This window comes from Balaenoptera acutorostrata, chromosome 16 (genome assembly GCF_949987535.1).
Source record: "Balaenoptera acutorostrata chromosome 16, mBalAcu1.1, whole genome shotgun sequence".
Lineage (NCBI taxonomy): Eukaryota > Metazoa > Chordata > Mammalia > Artiodactyla > Balaenopteridae > Balaenoptera > Balaenoptera acutorostrata.
Window position 1 is genome coordinate 25,903,390 of NC_080079.1, and position 19,108 is coordinate 25,922,497.

The following is a 19,108-nucleotide window of genomic DNA, read 5'->3' on the forward strand; positions in this document are numbered from 1 at the left end:
TATTATATTCCCACCAAAGTGTTTTTTTAGAAAATAAAGAAAAAATTGTTCTGGTCCCATAGCTCTGTAAGGCCATTCAAAAAGCCTTCAATTCCATCTGGTTCAGTAAAGATGTATTAAAACCTCTGATATGCCAGGGCTTGGTGCTTTATTTCTGGCAGACACCCACATTTATTTATTTGTTTGTTTGGCTGCATTGGGTCTTCGTTGCTGCGTGCAGGCTTTCTCTAGTTGTGGCGAGTGGGGGCTACTCTTCATTGCGGTGCGCAGGCTTCTCATTGCAGTGGCTTCTCTTGTTGCGGAGCATAGGCTCTAGACACGCGGGCTTCAGTAGTTGCGGTGCGTGGGCTCAGGAGTTGTGGCTCTTGGGCTCTAGAGCGCAGGCTCAGTAGTTGTGGTACACAAGCTTAGTTACTTCGTGGCATGTGGGGTCTTCCTGGACCAGGGCTCGAACCCGTGTCCCCTGCATTGGCAGGCGGATTCTTAACCACTGCGCCACCAGGGGAGTCCTGGCAGACACCCATAAATCCCCCCTGGTCCCACTAAGGATGGGGGAATGAAAGATTTTGTTCCCTTAAGCCTGGCCTGCACTGGGTACGGGAACTTCCAAACCAGAACTTGGGAGATGACTTTTTCCTCCCAGGTGTGCCAGTTCTTACTGTAAGCATGCTGTGGCTGCAAGAGGGTTAAGGTTTCAGTTGATGGCGAAACCCCAGTGGATTTTTGTAAGTCTGTTTCCCGGAGTGTGTGGGGCAGGGGGCGGAGCGTGCCGAGGGGGAGGCGCACCTGTGTGAGTCATCCCAGGGTGCCCCAAGGTGGGCGGATGGAGTGAGTAATCCTGACTCCATTGTGTCCCTCTCCTCTTTGAATTGGGCAGATGGAGGAAGAGGAGAAATGGGAGCTGTGTGAGAGACGTGTGTTTAGGGGGCAGGGTTTGAATCGGGAAAGGTTCCGCAGGCTGAAGGGAATTAGTATCTGGCCTTGGGTGGGGAAGCCAGGTGGAAGGGTATACAAGGAGCACCACAGTGCCTGGACCCCATGTGCCCTGTGAGGAGGTGGGCTGGGCCAGGTTGTGCCCCCGCCCCCATCCCACCCCACCTACTTGACCTAGAGTTGTCAGCTCATAAGAGATCCCATTTATTCAGCATTTATTATGGGCTGGGCTCTGTGTTAAATGCTTTTACACACCTGTTCATTGACTCCTCATGATAATCCTTTGAGTTAGGTAATACTGTGCCCATTTTGCAGTTTGAGGAAACTGAGATTCAATACGTTGTGACTTGTCTCATATCACACAATAGTAAATGGCAGAACTAGATATACTTACTAGTCAGGAGCCTCTTGTGACAAAGACTAGACCCATCTCGATCTGGTTTAAGAAAAAAGAGGAAATTTATTGACTCACATAACTGAAAACTTCAGGGATAATGGTTTCAGGCATGGCTGGATCTAGGTGACCAAGTCATATGTCTCTCTAGCTCTCAGCTTTGCTTTCCTCTCTGGTGACTTCATTCTCAAATAGGCTTTCCCCAAATGGTGATGGGAATGTGCAAAGATGCTTCCTAGCAAGTTGGGGCTTACAGTTTATGAGTTAGCAGGCCCTGTAGAAAGAGCACTTCTCTTTCTGGTGGTTCCACCAGAAGTCCCAAACTGATTCTCACTGGACCAACTTGGGTCACATGCCCATGGCTGGACTATACTGACTGGTAACTCCAGGAGTCTGGGGTAAGATGAGCCCTCCTAAAATCATACAGACTAAGAATGAAGGGGGGATTGTTCCTCAAAAGAAAATTCGGATACTGTAATACAAATGCTGACCGGCAAAACCCACAAATGCTTACCATGCTGGACTCTAAGCCAAGGCGGGGCCTTGGCATGTATTTGGAAGAGAGAGATTCATGGGAGCCAGAACTCAGGGCATGGAGTCAGGACGCCCTGGGCTGTGGACCTTCCCCATCGGGACCATGTCCTTCCAGAACCTGCATGTGCCTACTGTTTCCAGCCTCAGCATCTGGGCTTCACCCCAGCCTTCCCCCAGCCCAAATGGCCCCTTGTCTCTACTGGTCCAGGTCAAGCGCAAGCAAGGCCAGGTGTAGCAGGTGAGAAGCAGGATTGGGTGGCAGAGTGCAGTCTGAGCCATGCACAAGGCCACAGATAGTGGGGATGCCATCTCAGCCACATCAGAGGCTGAAAGCAGGTGAGCCGGTGGCCTGCTGTCCCCAGACTGCATTAGGGCAGAGGTGGCATACTGGCTTCAGGGGCAGCTCTGGAGAGACAAGCAGGGGCCTGCCCCCAAGCCGCAGTCAGGAGACAGCTGAACATGGAGGGCAGGACCAGCTTGCAGGAAACTGGGAAGCCAGCAAAGGCTGACTTTGTTTCTCCATTCTTCTCCTTTCCGCCCATCATGTTACCTTCCCTCAAGGCCTCTGTGCTCTGTCCCCTAACCAGACCCTGCTGTCCAGTGAAAAGCTGATGCTTGTTCATACTCAGGTCTGAATGATTAACAAGTCTCCTTGTCATTCTCCGGGGAGAAGTTTCTACATCTTAACCAAAATCTTACATCAAAGAAACTAAATTCTGACTCTATAACCTGAGGCATCAGAGAAGTGGGCTGTGAGGTTGGTTGGTTGTTTTTTGAGGGGGGTATTCTGAGGGCCCAGAGTGTACCCTTCAGGTAGCTGCATGCTCTAAACCATCAAAAGTCCCAGGATGATTCTCACTGGAGCAACTTGGGTCCCTGCCTACTGGGGTTACTCCTGGAGTTGGGGTTTGCTATCAGCCACTCTGAATTTAAAGGGATGAAAATGAAGGAGGGACGTTGGTTTTTGCTTTTCATGGTGAAGGAACAGCCATGAGCAGGTTCATGCATTAGGTTCTCTTGGTCCTCCTATGCCCAAGGCTCTTCATGTAAGAGCGTCTGTCTTCATCAATCTGTCAGCACCACAACAGTCTGAGGCACCCGATCCGGGCAGTCGAACACAGGGTTCGTTTGCTGGCCTGACCCACTTCACACAAGGACCCATGCCAGGTTGTAAGCCTACAGAGAGCTGGGGGAGTAGAAGATTAATTATTCCTTTTTCCTCCCCACAGGCATTGCCTGTGTCATGTCACCCTGTCTTAGTCCATTCAGGCTGCTGTCACAAAATACCACAGCCTGGGTAGCTTATAAACAACAGAAATGTATTTCTCACAGTTCTGGAGGCTGGAAGTCTGAGATCAGGTTTGCCAGCGTGGTCAGGTGAGGGCCCTCTTCCAGGTTGCCAACTTCTCGCTGTATCCTCACATGTCAGAGGGGCTAGCTCTGTGGGGCCCCTTTTATAAGAGCACTAATCCCATTCATGAGAGCCCCACCCTCATGACCTGATCACCTCCCAAAGACTCTACCTCCTAATTACCATCACAGTGGGCATTAGGGTTTCAACATGAATTTTGAGGGGCACGAACATTCAGCCCATAGCATACATGTCGGTTTGGGTAGGGTGGGGGGGTCCCTCTAGTAACCCTCCCATCTTCTTTCCTTTCATTGCTTTGGGAAATTTGTCTTTTCTCCCCTGGGTGCCACATCAGCCTGCAGAGCCAGAGAGGACCCCTCTCCCCCATTCACTCAGCTTTCAGATCCTCACAGCTTGTCTCTCTCATCTTGGGCTCCAGAGACCCTTGACCCACTCTCTCCAGACACTGCCCCATCCCTCCCGAGGGAATCAGTCAACACCCACATTCATTACACCCAGCTCCATGCCACGTATTGCCAGGGCTGAAGGGAGTGTAGAAAGTCATCCCTTCCCTTCAGGGTGATTGCAATCCAGTTAGGGATCCAAGACTCTCTCAGGTGTCTGGTCAGCCCTGTGGACTCTCCCATAACCTCTGTAGTGGGTTGAAGAGTGGCCCCAAAAAGATATGTCCACATCCTAACCCCTGCAACCTGTGAATATGACCTTATTTGGAAAAAGCGTTTTTGCAGATGTAATTAAGTTAAGGATTGTGACATGAGGTCATCGTGAATTTAGGGTGGGCACCCAACCCAAAGACAGATGCCCTTACACAAGAAAGGCAGAGGGAGATTTGCGACACAGGCTTGGGGATGGGGTGGGGGGGCGTGTGAAGGCAGAGAGAGAGATTGGAGTGATGCTGCTGCAAGCCTAGGAATGCCGAGAGCTGCCAGAAGCTGGAAGAGTCAAGGAAGGATTGTTCCCTAGAGCCTTCAGCTGCAGCATGGCCTGCTGACACTTTGATTTCAGATTTCTGGCCTCAGAACTGGGGGAGAATAAATTTCTGTTGTTTTGAGCCACCAAGTTGGTGGTCATTTGCTATGGCAGCCCTGGGAGCCAGATACACTCCCCTTTCCTTTTTGTCCTCAGATCCAATTAGACGGGCAGGAGTGTCTGTTCGTGGAGAACAAGGCCTCTGCGCCATGCGGCCTGTGGGCCTCGGGGCCTCCTGTGGTCTCCCTGTACCTTAGGCGAGTCCCTGTGATGCCCCAGGCTCTCTGGGCCACACTGAAGGGAGAGGGGTGGGAGCACCTGTGTCCTTGGAGGCCAGGGTGGCTGGGGGGAGCTGGCCTGTGCATCAGGGGACCCCCCCTGGGAAGGTGAGAGGGGGCCCTGAGGATGGTAGCCCCCTGACAAATTCTCCACGACAGCAGGAGAGGGAGGGCGAGAGTGGGGTGACTGCCAGCGGTCCAGGAGGCTGGCAAAGGAGGGCAAGGCAGGCATTCAAGGAAGGCTTCATGGAGAAGGCCTGAGGATATGGAAAATGAGCCTTAAGATGGGGAGGGATTTGGGTCAGTAGGCCCAAGCGTGCTTAGGAAAAAACCAAACTCCTTTCTGTGGCTTATAAGACTGCTGCATGGCCTCTTTTCCACCTTCCAGCTTTGCTCTGTGGTTGCCTCTGGCTGAGCCCTCTTGTGCCAGAGCTTTGCGTGGCTGGCTTTTCTCCTCCTCCGAGACTCCACTGAAATCAGAGACTTCCCTGACCACTAGCTGAATTCCCCCACCCCCCAGGCACACCCCTTCCCATTACCTTGATATATTCTCTTTATAGAGGTGGGGGGAGACATATGTATGTAACCACGCTATTTACTAGATATGAACATTGTATACTGTATCCCTTCCATACACATCCCCTCCCCAGTTAGAAAGTAAACACCTTGAGGGCAGGGCCCCTCATCTGTCTTGTCCACTACGGTGTTCTTAACACTGGAGCAGGCCCTCCCTCAAGACAGTGATGGATGGATGGATGGATGGATGGATGGCTGGCATTCCAGGTGGCAAAAAAAGCAAGGAAGAGAGAGTTATATGAGGACGTATACATGCATATATGCTGTGAATTTTGAAGAGGAGAGGCTGCCAAGAATAGATCAGCCTGGAGAGACCAAAAGAGGTCAGCCCTCTCCTATTTCCCCTGTAGCCAGTGCCCTCTATTGCCCCGTACAGTGGGTACTTGCCCATTTGTCAGAACATGTGCCTGTCTCCTGGAGGTTGCTACAGGCTCTTCATGGCTAGGGTGGGAGCTCCCTAGGTAGGTGGGCTCTTCCTGTGCCCCTGGCCCCCTGACTCCTGCTTAAGGAATCCCCCATGGGTACCACATTTTACAAGGAGGAACCTGGGGTCATGGCTGGCCTAGGGCGTTAACTGCTCTCAGAAGTTTCTGTCTTTTCTTTAACCACTTCTCCCTACCAATGAGAAGGAACCATGTCCTCATCTCTCACCTTCTTGAAATAATTCATTCTCTAGAAGCAAATGCCAACTACTAAGACCCCTCAAGTGCCACTAAGATGCTTCATTAGATGCCTGGTATCCTGTGTAGGAGAGAGAAATGCCTCTGCCACTCAAGCATGGGGACCTTCCCGAGTCAGTGCCCCACCTATGTGTCCTGGCCCAGAGTGGACACTCATGGTGAGAAGGTTAGGCCAGATTAGGGTGTGGGGCAGAGCCGGCCTCCCCCAGGTGATGCCCTCCCGCTTCTGAGGGTGAGCTTCCCGCTGATCCCGCTGGGCTGGCACCTGCTCAGCCAGGGCAGGGATGGGGGTGGGGCAGGAAGGGCCCTTTAAAGGACAGGGAGGTTTGCTGTTTCGGGGAGCTCTTTCTCCCCAAGTCCACTAGACACTGGGTCACCTCTCCTTCCCTGCTTTGTTGGTCCATTGGTCCTTTCACTCTCATTCCCCCGTTCACTCTCGTCCATTCACTCACTCATTCATTCGCTTGTATCTGGTCGGCAGAGACCTCGGGTGGCTGCGTGCATCTCACTCACCCTGGCATGTCCCGTCCTCCACGATTATTGCTTGCTTCATTCTCAGTCAGCCCCCGAGACAGTTGCTCCCCAGACCTCAGCCCAGCACCTGGTGTGGAGGAGATGTTAACCATACTCCCATCACACCCACAAGAAAATCCTAAGTGGTTCTCACGGCCTTACGTGATCTGAGCCCAAAGAACTCTCTCCCTCTCACTATCTGAGCTCCAAAACCACAGGTTGAAATCCCAGCTCAGCCACTTAATAGCTGTGTGACTTTGGACAAGTCCTTTAACCTCTCTGAGCCACCAACTCCTCCTGGGCATAGTGGGGACAGTAAAAGCACTTGCTTTAAATTTGTGGTGAGGATAAAGCCAGAGAACCCAATGGAAAGCTCTTAGCCTGTGCCTGGCAGGAGTAAACACTTAGCTACTGTTACCCGTTGTCTCACTCCTCCTCTGCCCCTCTCAATAACCCCACCCCCAAATGCATCTTAGGACTCCCGGGAGGCCCGGCCCTTCAGTCTCCAGATGAGAATGCAGAGGCCCCGTGGAGGCTCACACAGCCAGCCTGTGGCCAAGGCAGGACTTGAACCCAGGACTCCAGCCAAGGACCCTGCTGGTCCCACGCTCTCAGCCCAGCCCAGAATGGCAGGAAGAGGAGCCTCCACTTACATGCTCAGACCCTGTCAGGCTCAACAGCTCTCTTCTCTGCTTTCAGGAAGCAGTTAATCCTGAGGTCTGTCTCATGCCCCGTGTGTAATCTCCCTTATGATGCTTATCATATTTCTGGGGCTGCATCTACATGGCTTTGAAGGCTCTGGCAGGAGTCTCGCCTGGCCTTGCCGTGAACGGGCTGAATTACATTTACAAGAGGACTTTAATGCCCTGTGGTCCCGGCTTCCTTCATGGGGTTGTTCCTCCTCCTCCCTTTTCTCTGTCTCCCTTTTAATATGGTCACCGGTTTGGCTTGCAGAGTGCGGTTGGGATCCCTAAGAGAGAAGTCAAGACCATAGAATCCCTTCCAGATCTTCCCTGCCTCCCCCTCCCCCTGCCCCACTCCCAGCAGCCTCTGTGCCAAAAGGACCCAAGGAAAGAAAACGTGGCTCCTGCCAGGACTTCAGCGCGGAGGAGAGAAGCCCTGCTGGGATTCCAAAAACTCAACTGGCAAATGGCTCGTGCAGAAATTCTCCTTTGACTTTGTACCTGAGCAACAGACCCACGAGCCTTGTGGAGGAGATGGGAGGTGTCCAGCCTGGAGGCATGGCCGCCTCACCTGCAGAGGTTGGGCTTGAGGGGCAGGGCGGAGGTCCCGTGCCAACTGGGTGAGGAGCCCTCCCACCTCTCTCCCCATCTCCACCACCCCAGCCTGCCCTTCAAAGCTTCTGCACCTCTGGAGGCCTTAATCGTTCCTTAACTATTTGTTTTTTGCTAGTTCTGTCTCTGCAACTGGATCAAGTCCTATCTGGTATATCTATATCTGTATCTATATCTGTATCTGTGTCAATATCTATATTTGTATCTGTATCTATGTCTATATCTGTATCTATATCTATATCTGTATCTATATATCCCATGAATATCAAACCCAATCAAGAGGTTTGGCCAGCCTTGAGATGTGGGTCTGGGAGGGGCGACCTAGTTTTTCTCCCCATCTCTCTGCTTTCTTTTTTGTCCTCTGAGGGGATGAGAAAGGGCAGGTGTGCTATTTTTGGGGAGTGGATAAGTCATATTTTCCTCCTTTGAAAGAAGCACAGGGCAGAGCCAGGTCTGGGGGCCACCACCCCACCCCCCGATCCCGGTCCCTCCTAGGTTCTTTACCTCCGAGCAAGTCTTCCAGGTTCTTGTGAGATACAGCTTAGCTGCTGGCGTCACTGGGCCTGGGCGGGCCCCAGCTCCTGACGGCTACCTGGCTCAGGTAGAAGGCCCAGAACCCCACCCCAGGGCCGCCTGTCATTTCGTCAGTCCAGAGAGTGGGTGTCCTCCCACCATGCGTTTATTTCACACACTTGGCTGCACACACGTGCTCCTGTGGCCCGCAGGCAATAGAGCAACAGGCAACCAAAAAAGGGTAGGAGGCGAAGAGGCCAAGAATACCAAATCTGTGACATCTTCCCCCAAGGAAAGGCGGCTGTCTCCCATGTCTTTTTTTTTTTTTTTTTTTTTTTTTTGACTGCGTTGGGTCTTCATTGCTGCGCGTGGGGTTTCTCTAGTTGCGGCGAGCGGGGACTACTCTGCATTGCGGTGCGCGGGCTTCTCTTGTTGCAGAGCACAGGCTCTAGGCGTGTGGGCTTCAGTAGTTGTGGCACGTGGGCTCAGTAGTTGTGGCTCGCAGGCTCTAGAGCGCAGGCTCAGTAGTTGTGGCGCATGGGCTTAGCTGCTCTGCGGCATGTGGGGTCTTCCCGGACCAGGGCTCAAACCCGTGTCCCCTGCATTGGCAGGCGGACTCTTAACCACTGCGCCACCAGGGAAGTCCCTCCCATGTCTTGATAAGTCATGTTTTATCTCCTTTCAAAAGGAACATGTGGAAGAGCCCATTTATCTTTGATGACACTGTCCAGTCTGTACAGTGTCATCCCTCTGCTGGGGACACAGCCCCTCTACCAGGCTTGAGTGAGAAAGGGAGGAAGGAGAGCTTGACGGAGCATCTGGGAGAGGGAGGGAGATGCACGGACCAGCAAGTGCCTATTGGGCGTCTGCTGTATGCAAAGCCTTGTGCTGAGTGCAGCGAGAGTTGCCAAGGGGAAGAAGCAGCTGCAGGAGGGGCCTCTGGTTCACACTGAGTGCAGGGGGATGAGAGACACGAATGCGCAACAAGTCACACACAACTTGATGAGTTAGATGCTCCATGGTCTGGCTGGAACAGGACTGGTGACCAGTACCTGTGGTGACGGGGAAGTCAGGGATGGCGGTAGCAGCTGCTTCCAGGGCCCCCCAGGTCCCCTTTCCATTCTCCTCTACCTGCCAAAGGCTGCTTACAGGAAAACTGGGGGCTTTGTTCTAGCCAAGGAGCATACTTGGACAGAAGCTCCCAAGAAGCAGTGCTCTCAGAAGCTCAACAACAAGCAGGGAGTTGGTGATAAATACCCCAGCCTCCTCGCCCTTGGTTGGGATACCTCTGCAGTCTGTTCTACATGATCCCCCGAGTTCCTCAACAGAAATGAGCTGCCACCACCCACCATGATTAACTGGCTGGAGGCCACTTCCTCGCCTGCCCTGCCTTACTTCCCCACTCCCCTACTGGTACTTCCCAGATCACTTCCCAAATAAACAACTTGCACTCACTTCAACAACCTAAACCAAGGCAATGCTTAGTACTTCACTTGGACCTTGATAGAAGAAGCTTAAGTAGATTAACATGCAGTCTACATATTTGTTCACTTGCAATGGGAATCATCTCATTTAGGACTCCATTAATGCAAGTGATGAAAATCCATCTCCAACAAGTTTCAATAAAAAAAATTTGTATTATTTTATATAAGTGGAAAGTACCAGGTAGACCCTGGGTTCAGGAACAACTACATCCAGCTGCTCAAATGATGGTCAAAGGAATCTGCCCTTCACCATCTCTCAGCTCTGCTTTTCAATCATTCAAGAAACATTTATTGAAGGAATTCCCTGGTGGTCCAGTGGTTAGGGCTCTGCACTTTCACTGCCGAGGGCGCGGGTTCAATCTGTGGTCAGGGAACTAAGTTCCCACAAGCTGAATGGGGCAGCCAAAAAAAACAAAAAAGAAGGAAGAAGAAGAGAGAAGAAACATTTATTAAGCACCTACTCTGTGCCAGGTTCAGATCCTTTCTCTTGGTTGGTTTCCTTCTTAGGCAATAATAAAGATGGTCACTAGGAGCTCTAGGCTTTCATCCTGCCAGCTTAGCAACTGTAGGAGAAAACTGTGGGAGGAAGAGGACACCTGCAGAAGTCTCAGGGCTGACCCTCATTGGCCCAGATCGGGTCCCCTGCCCATCTCTGAGCCCATCGCTGTGACTCTGGGTGGCTACGCCGGGTCACATGCATACCATTGTTGCCAGGGGGTGTGGTCGGCCCCATTTGACCCCACAGGGGAATGGATGAGGGAGGCTCTCCAGAGGGGAATGGGTGGTCTTGGACAATAGATGCCTGTTGTAGCTGTGAGGTGAGTACCTCACCACGTGCTGTGCTCCGTGGGCCCTAAGATGAGACAGACAGGCTTCTTCTGGTGGAAGGGGCTCACAAATGTTTGTAATACACATCAGCATGTGTTGAGTGTCTTAGGAATGGACAAAATGTGTGGGTGTTCTGGAAAGAGGGTGATTACTCCCAGCTCGGCAATCAAGCTTCTAAAAAGGAGGCATTGGCCTAGACATTGGTGGCCACTGGGCACAGAAACATCAGCTGTGTTAGGCATTGAATGTCAGACCAAGGAGTTCAGATTCTAAATGTAACCAATTGTAAAAGGACTATGCTTTAATCTATTTCTTATAATTGAACCTGGCTGGTTCAGAAGAGCCTCCTGGGAAGGCTTGGGGGCTGGCATTTTCCGTAAGCCTTGCCCATACCTGTAGAGGGGTACACCAGCCCAGCTGCAGGGGCCCGTACGGCTGGAGGCCAGTCGGGCTGGGACAGCCATGCTCCCTTGTATTGGCCTGAGCCTGCCCTGGAAATAGCCACCCAACTTAACTAAGAATAGGAATTCCTGTCAGGCTGGCAGGAATGAATGCCGATTTCTCAAGGAGGGATGGGCCTGAAAACAAAACACAGGGGTGGGTTGGGCCATCCTTTATATTTATTTGCGAGGTCACTTGAGAGGTGCACCCACATCGTGGCATGGATCCTGTCTTTAGACCCAGACAAGGTGATTTGGCCAAGATGGCAGCCTCCGGGGCTCCTCATCTGCCCTAGAAGTCCTGGGCCCTCAGCCTGGGGCACCTCCTGCCCCCCGGGGAGAGGTGACCACTCCTCTCTTGTTTCCTTGGCAACGGGCAGAGGTGGTGGTGTTTGGTGGCCAGCTAAGATGCTGAGAAGCCAAGGGAGAGGGAATGAGAGGATAGCGTCCCAGGTCCCTATGGCAGCTTTACCCAGAGTCACCCAGCTCACGAACATCTCTCTTCCAGGCAAAATCCTCTTCCGGAGAAGCCACATCCGGGACGTAGCTGTGAGGAGGCTGAAGCCCATCGATGAGTACTGCCGGGTAAGAGTGTGTCTGGGGCAGGGGAGGGGGTGGTCCATCAGCCAGAGAGTCTGTCCATCTGTGAAGGAAGGTTGTCTGTGCAAAACCCTCTGCTGTGGTCTAGCAGATGCATCCTGGGGCCTGGCGTCTCCTGGCCAGAAGGGTGGGTGTGGGTGTCCCTCAGGGAGGGGTCACCCCGTGACTAGGCCGCCTCTGGGGCACGAGGACCGCCAGGGTCACAGCTGAAGCCTCTATTCCTTTCATGATGGGTCCGTGTTTACAAAACACTCCTTTAAACCACTTCCACCAGCTTGGGAGCTCTGTGAAGGGGCCTCTGCTGAAGGGATTCTGTGTGTGGCATTTTGCTGGATACAGGAGAACTCTTCTTTGGATTCCCTTTGGGACATTTTTGGAATCAGTCCTGAGTTTAGTAGCATCCAAAATGCATATTTGTTTATTCACAGAAGTCTTGATAGATACAAATATTCGTGTATACATCTTTATAGATGCAAATGCTCACCACACACACACACACACACACACACACACACACACACACACGCAGGCACGCGCACGTACATGCATTAGAACAGTCAATGCCGAAGAGCAGACTGGCAGCAACTGCAGGGTCATGAAGCAGAGCCTGTTTGTCTTTCCACTTTGTCTGGAGCCTGGGACCCCCTGGAGCCCCTGCAGTGAGGATGAGAGGCTCCCACTTTAGTGGCCTTGGCACATGGCCTCTAGATGGCCAGGCCGCCTGGGTTTGAAACCCTGCTGGCTTTGTGAACTTGGGAAAATTACTGAACTTCCCAGAGCCTCAGTTTCCACATCCGTACAACAAGAAGGAGAGTAGTACCTCCTCAGAGGGTGGTCATGAGGATGCAGTGACCTGGCAGGCATAAGGCAGCAGCACATAGTGTCTGCACAGAGGAAACATTCAGTGGACGCTAGCCTTTTGTTATTATTATTACAAGGCATAAACAATTTAATGTTACCACTGGGCACCACTGGCTTTAATGGAGACGGAATTTCCTAGTTAAGTGAAAACTACTGTGGAGTCTGACTCAAGAATCTTGAGGAGAGGCAAGTGGGGGATGTTTTGTTGTGAGTGCTGGTATTAGACTGAGAAGAGCTGGGGTCAAATCCCAGCGCCCCACCAACTAGCTGTGTGACCTTGGCAAGTTGCTTTACCTCTCTGAGCCCCAGTTTCCTGATCTGTAAAACGAGGGTAAAAATAACTGTCTCACAGGGGTCATGAAAGGGGTTGAGCAGGAGAATATATGTCACAGCGTTTGTAACTTCTGAAATGTTCTGTCCCTACATGGAGTTATTACCATAAGGTTCCTTTCTGAACAAATATTTTATAATCTGGAATCATTATGCTTGTTTAAATAAGAACCAAGTTGCTCAATTTCGTAACTGGTGTTCCCAAGACTATGGGGAGACAAGCACTCCCAAATACTCTTCGTTAACCCAAGTTTGAATTTCGTGGCTATGCAGATCGTACTTGGTCACGTTTTCTGCCTTAATGTAAAAGGATGCCCCGATGAGGAAATTCCTGAAGGTAGAAGCTTCTCTTCTTCAGATCAATATTCATTTTTCTCTTTAAAGGGCATTTGCCGTTTCTAGTTAAATTGATGGCTGCAGCCTGAGCTTTTATTTCTCTTTATTCCTTTCCCAGGCAGTTAAACAAATTGGCAAAGCTAATGGAGGAGGGGCAAAGGGCAGAGGGGAGCCTCTTGCAGCTGGGATTTATGGTCCCATCAGCCTTGGCCTCCCTGAGCTGGTGGAGCCCAAGGCATCTGCAGTTGGACTCTGTGGAAATGCCGTCTTCTGGGTCGTCTGGAGCAGGAAACTGATAACATCTTATCTCCTGGGATCAGGCTTTGAACAGGACTCTTGATTCGGGATGAGGGCTCCGGAGCCCCAGTGGTGCTCCTGGTGGCTGAGGAGCCGTTTAAGTGGGGTCTGCAAAGGGGAGGGGCCTCCTAACCTGATTAGCACAAATGAGAACTACTCAGAGCCAGGCAACAAGGAGCAATGTCATGGGTTCACCAAGCAGCCAGGCAGCTTGCAGGCCGTAATTTACTCTGAGAATGGCAGGGGGGGCAGGGCAGTACAGAAGTGACCTTTAATTCTGCTGAACTATAAAGCTGGGATCTGTGGTCTAATTGTCTGAGACCTTGGAATAACCTTGGAATGGTCATTAGGGATAAGTTCAGCTGCAGTCCACGGTCACTGCCGCCCAGCACTGCACTTCACAGCCCTGCCGCCCACTGGTCCAGTCTGTGCGACTCAGGATCCAACCTTCCACTCGGCATCACTGCCCCCCACAGCCAACTTCATGGTCAGGGCCACGTGCAGTCCACTCCACGGCCAGCCCTCCCTTGTCCCTACCTGTCCTCGGACACACTGCTTGGAACCTCTGGAGTTTTATTTCCAGGACCCTGCCCATGCAGCTCTGCTTGGCTGGCCAGAATCTTCCTTGGACCTGCTGGACAGTATGGGCTCCGAGTCTGGGATTTGCTGGGGATTCAAATGCACCCAAAATTGTGAAACCGGCTTTGTGCACGGAGTAGCCAGCTCCTCTGCCAGGACTCAGATATAGAAAGTCTGACCGTGCAGCGGACCTTCCCAGACTTCGGGCTCCCTGCCCTCGCCGGCCAGCCAGTCCCACCGCCTGATGGCAGTTTCACAGCCCAGATCTCAGTGTTAATTTTAAACATATATGGAGCAGATTGGATGAGTGTCACGGAAAGTTTACCAAGCGCCAGCCAGGTGATTGTTTTATGTGGCTCTTGCGGGCCAGTGTCTATCAAGAAAGGTTCCAAACTCTTTTCTGTAACTCCATAAGTTAATTTAATGGGCAACATTGTTATGCGGTTAATTTTTTTTTTAATTTTTGGCTGTGTTGGGTCTTCGTTTCTGTGCAAGGGCTTTCTCTAGTTGCGGCAAGCGGGGGCCACTCTTCATTGCGGTGCACGGGCCTCTCACTATCGCGGCCTCTCTTGTTGCAGAGCACAGGCTCCAGACGCACAGGCTCAGTAGTTGTGGCTCACGGGCCTAGTTGCTCCGCGGCATGTGGGATCTTCCCAGACCAGGGCTCGAACCCGTGTCCCCTGCATTGGCAGGCAGATTCTCAACCACTGCGCCACCAGGGAAGCCCTGCGGTTAATATTTAATGGTTCTGTGGTCTCGACAATTTGAAGACTTTCATCTCACTAACAAGTGTGAGCTATACATTAGGGGCTCGGACAAACAATCTACCCCATAAATGACTCCATCTACCCCATTCCTGCATGTGAAATACATGTTTGCAGTGTTTGTCTATGGGATAAAATAAATATCGGGGGGAAGGGGGCAGTGAGAAAGAGTGTTTGAGAATAATCAGCCTACCCTCCGCCATGTGACAACGTTTATACAAGTCTCCATTTCCTGGTGGGTGCAACTAGAATTTTTTTGTTACCCAAAAAGCCGAGCTCGCTTCTATTATTCTGCTGTCCACGATAGGCTTGCTTTCAGAATCAAAGGCTCTCTTTGTAGGTGGGATGAGGGGTTGGCTGGAGTTAGACTGGGGGAAGGACTCCAAGCCTAACAAGGATGTCAGCCCTGGAGAGGTAAGGATCTCCCCTCCCCACCCTCTGCATCTCCCAGACTCATTAATTTTTAGCCCCACTTCCCATATTCGAAAACTTTGGCTATTACTTCGTGGAGGTTCTTAGCCCCAGCCGTTTTCCCTCCCACCCTGGGAGTTTCCCACCATGGCCCATCATTGTCTCTCACCTTAATAAAGAAAAAAGGTTCATGTTGCAACAAAAACAGACTCCTTTAAGAAGCACCAGGGCTCCCTGGCATGCTCAGTCCTAGATACGGGGAGAGTAACTTTGTTCTTGTGCCCCTTATTCTAAGTCAGGCCTGGGCCAGATGTGTTGCTAATGGGGGAGACTAAGGCAGAGAGCCAAGACTGATGCGTTCATGCCTCCTGAGTGGTCTGGTGCTCGGAGGAAACCCAGTTGGCAGAATCTCTCCATCTCCTCTGGTCCAGACAGACCCAGGAAGAAAGCATTTGCAGCCTGGGATAAAGCTGATTGTGTCCATTTTCTACTTAAAGGCCCTCAGAGGCTCCACAAGAACCTCTGACCGGCTGAGCCGGGCCGGCTGTGGGGTTGTTCCATGGGCTACTTCAGCCTCAGCTCCCGCCCTGCAGCCCGGTCTGCAGAAGTGCAGCCACCCCCAGCCAGCCAGACTCCCCTAGACTTCCACCCCTTGGCCTGTGCTCATCCCTTTCCTGGGGACGCATTCGGCTCCCACGATGCCCCTCCCAGAAGCCTTCCACCTCCCCGGAGGAAGCTGGCCACCCCTGCTGTCCAGAATACTCCGTGCACGGCTCCATGCTGCACACTTACCCTCCGTAGGAGGGTAATTTCTGTGTGTCCATCTTCTCCAGACCAAGAGCTCCTTGAAGGCCCCATCTGTTATCTTTGTGTCTTCACTAACAAGCAGGAAGCCTGGTCCCACGCGGGAGGCCAGGCAGTATCTGACGACACAATGCAAAGATCACACACAAGCAGAGGAAACCTCCAAGGAGGGTGACATGTCCCCAAGGCCCCAATTACTAGGCTCCCTTGTGAAATGGCTTAAACTGCAGTTGCAAATTAAGCTCTATTTCCATTACAAAAGAATTTGCTGCTTAGATCCTTCAAAAAGAGAACTCATGTGTTTGAAATACTCTGATTTATAAAAGTTCGGTGAGCCCCCAGCTTCCTAGATGCTGATCTAGGAGGAATAGTCCGGAGCAGGTTAGAAGCAGCCCCAGGGGGTGAGAGTGGAGGCCAAATGGGTAGGACTTCAGCCCCCTCAGCCCATTCACCCCACCACCACATACCCCTACCCCACCCAGAGTCGCTGGGCTTTTACTCTAAGATTCCCATTGATTAGAAACCAAAATGATGCTGCCAGAAATAAGACAATGGTTGATCCTGTGGAAAGAGCAGGACACCCCCAGTTGCTTTGACAAATGCAGAACTTTGCTTTTTGTTCTGGGATAGACATAACCCAGCATGGTGGGCTTCGTGGAGGGAGATCATTTCGAAGCAGAGGGTCTGAGCGCAGTCTGCCTGGGGCCCCCTCCCATGCCACTGCTGTGCTTGCAAAGACCGGGCTGGTGATAGATTGGACACTGAATTCACTGATAATGGTGCTGTTTGCAGTCCTGGAGCCATTGACTGTTAGAGCTGGAAGAAACTTCAGAATGTCTCTGGCCTGGATTTGCCTAGCTGTGTTCCATGGGCTGTCAATAGGAATTGTTTGGAAAACCAGCTCCACAGTCAGAGACTTGTGGGTAATGCTGGAGGAAGTACAGAGTTGCAGATCAGACAGAGCATAGGCTCTGGACTCAGACACCTCATTCAAAATCTCGCCACTTATTAGCTATATGGCCTTGAGAAGTGATTTAACCTCTCTGTGCCTTCGTTTCTTCTTCTGTTAAACTGGAATCATAGTCATACTCATGTCTTAGAGTTAATGTGATGATTAAATGAGTCAAATTCCCAGGATGTCGTTGTTATTAATAAGTACTGGCCTGAACACAGCTCTGTAGGTTTCTTGCCTGCAGGACTCCTCAGAGCCTTTGCTGTGCTAATGAACATGATGCCCACCAAGACCAAGATGGGGATCTACAAGGCACCATTTCACATGTGCCCACAGAACTCATTTTATCTCATCAAACAGGTGTTCTATGAGATACGGTTTGAGATTCTGAAGCTAGTCTATTTTATCCTAGAAGAAACAACAACCAGAGAGGTGAGGTGGCTGCCCAAGGTCATGGAGCAAGTATATAACAGCAGAATTGGACCTATTGTAGAACTGAAGTCTCCTGACTCCCATTCTTTCTAGTATACCTCACTGCTTTCACCTAAAGGATAATGATAATGAAGACAATAGTATAACTAAATTTCACTATTTACTCAGTGCCAGGCACTGTGCTAGGCTCCTCATATTCATGATCTCATTGAATCTCCTAAAAGATAGGTGCCATCTGAGATCTATCGTACTGAGCTCAGAGAGGGCAAGCAAGGCATTCAGCATCACACAGCCTGTGACCGGTAGACCTAGGACTCAGACTCCCATCTGCCTAGCCCTGACTTAACCACCCCATGGCATACATCCTGAATGTCCAGTGGCAGAGTTTTAGGCCTGAGCCGGAGGTGGTGGCCCTGAAGATGCCCATGTATTGGTCGCTACCTGCTCCTCCAAGAATAGCTAGGTTTGGGGGTTCCCCGGCTCTGGCTGTCATTGCCAGCCCAGGCCGTGGGGACTGACTGCTCAGCGCCCAGCTCTCCTGCCAAATGATTTTGGCCAGAGCTGGGTTTGGCGGCAGCTCTGATGGAAGCTGCTCCGAGCCAAGAGGCTCTTGTCAGCCTGAAATCAGGACGAGCCCTCAACACGGCTCCCCTCGGGGCTCCCTGTTAAATAAAGATGCCGCAGCGGTTCGCCCAAAAGGCCTCTTTGTCTGAGGCCCTTCCAGCCCACGCGTCCTCTGCCCTGGGAATGCCGGTCTCTGTCGGCATGAAGAGCCCCTGTGTTCACCGCCGCTGCGGGGGGAGCTGGCCAGCAGCTCTGCGCCTGAGTGGGAGGGCGCCTGCCCCGCTCCCCCCACCACCACCGACCCCCTCCTCCTGCCGGTCAGGGAGGTCACCCTGGCAGCGACTCTGCACACAGCTTGGGCCCCTGGTAACACTTCCCTCCTGCCTCCTGCCCATCGCGGCCCATTAGTGCTCCCTCCTGCCACCCTCCCGCTTCCTGCCAGCAGCCCTTGCTCTCTGCACATGCCTGAGCTCCGCTTCTCTCTGACTCTCTCTGTATGTCTCTCCCTCTCCCCCTCGGTCTCCCTGTCCCTCTCCATCTCTCTGTATATCTGTCTGTTTCTCTCTTTGTCTCTATCTCTCTCTGCTTCTGTCTCTCTGTCTCTGCCTCTCTCTCCCTCCATCTGTGTCTCTGTCTCTCTCTGTCTTTCTCTCCCTCCCTCCATCTCTTTGTCTCTGTCTCTCTCTTTCTCTCTTCTTCCTCACTTTTTCTTTCCTTCTGCCCTTCTCTCCTGGGGGAGAAAACAGCACATACCATGCGCGTTAAATGAAAACTTGAACACTCTGGGGGTAAGTTCCACCCAGCCTACGTCTGAGCACAGGGCTTCATTCTGCCACTTTAGTTGTGGCTTCACCCCCCAGGAGCCTCAGCGTCCCCACCATAAATGGGAGCAATGATGGGCACCTCCAGGACAGAATTGGGCAGCACATCATCAGACGTGCACTTGTGAGGGCAGGGGCTGTGTCTGGCTCATCCCTGTACCACCAGGGCACACACTGAAAGCTCCATGCTTGTTGGATGGTTGGAGAGTCCGGGAGCCGAAGATAGTGCCTGACACGTGGTATTTGCTCATTGAATGTTAATTTCCTTTCTTTTTTTATCTCTCTCCTGGTCATGGGGATGGGATCTGTTGGAGACCCTTGGAAAGCCACAGACTCTGGAAGGAATAGCAGGGAGTTACACAGTGTGTCTTACCTGCTAAGGTCAGGTTTTGTCCCATCTTGCCCAGGTGTGGGTTTGGCTTTGGGAAGGGCCATCGTGCTCAATGCCACACTTAAATTGTTACCTGAGCAGCTCAGAGAAGAAGTAAGTGATCACTCCCCCCTTCCTCAACACTGTACTTCTGTCAATGCAACCCATGACCACATGT

The 19,108-nt window shown here is 51.8% G+C and overlaps 1 protein-coding gene across 2 annotated transcripts in view; it reads left to right on the forward strand.

Moving 5' to 3' along the window:
* SH3PXD2A (SH3 and PX domains 2A) overlaps positions 1-19,108 on the forward strand; it is a 243,330-nt gene that overhangs the window by 108,554 nt on the left and 115,668 nt on the right. For both annotated transcript variants that reach the window (XM_028167789.2, XM_057531192.1), the window contains exon 4: positions 11,318-11,394. In XM_028167789.2, coding sequence (XP_028023590.2) covers positions 11,318-11,394 — 77 coding nt within the window. The remainder of the gene's footprint in view (positions 1-11,317; positions 11,395-19,108) is intronic.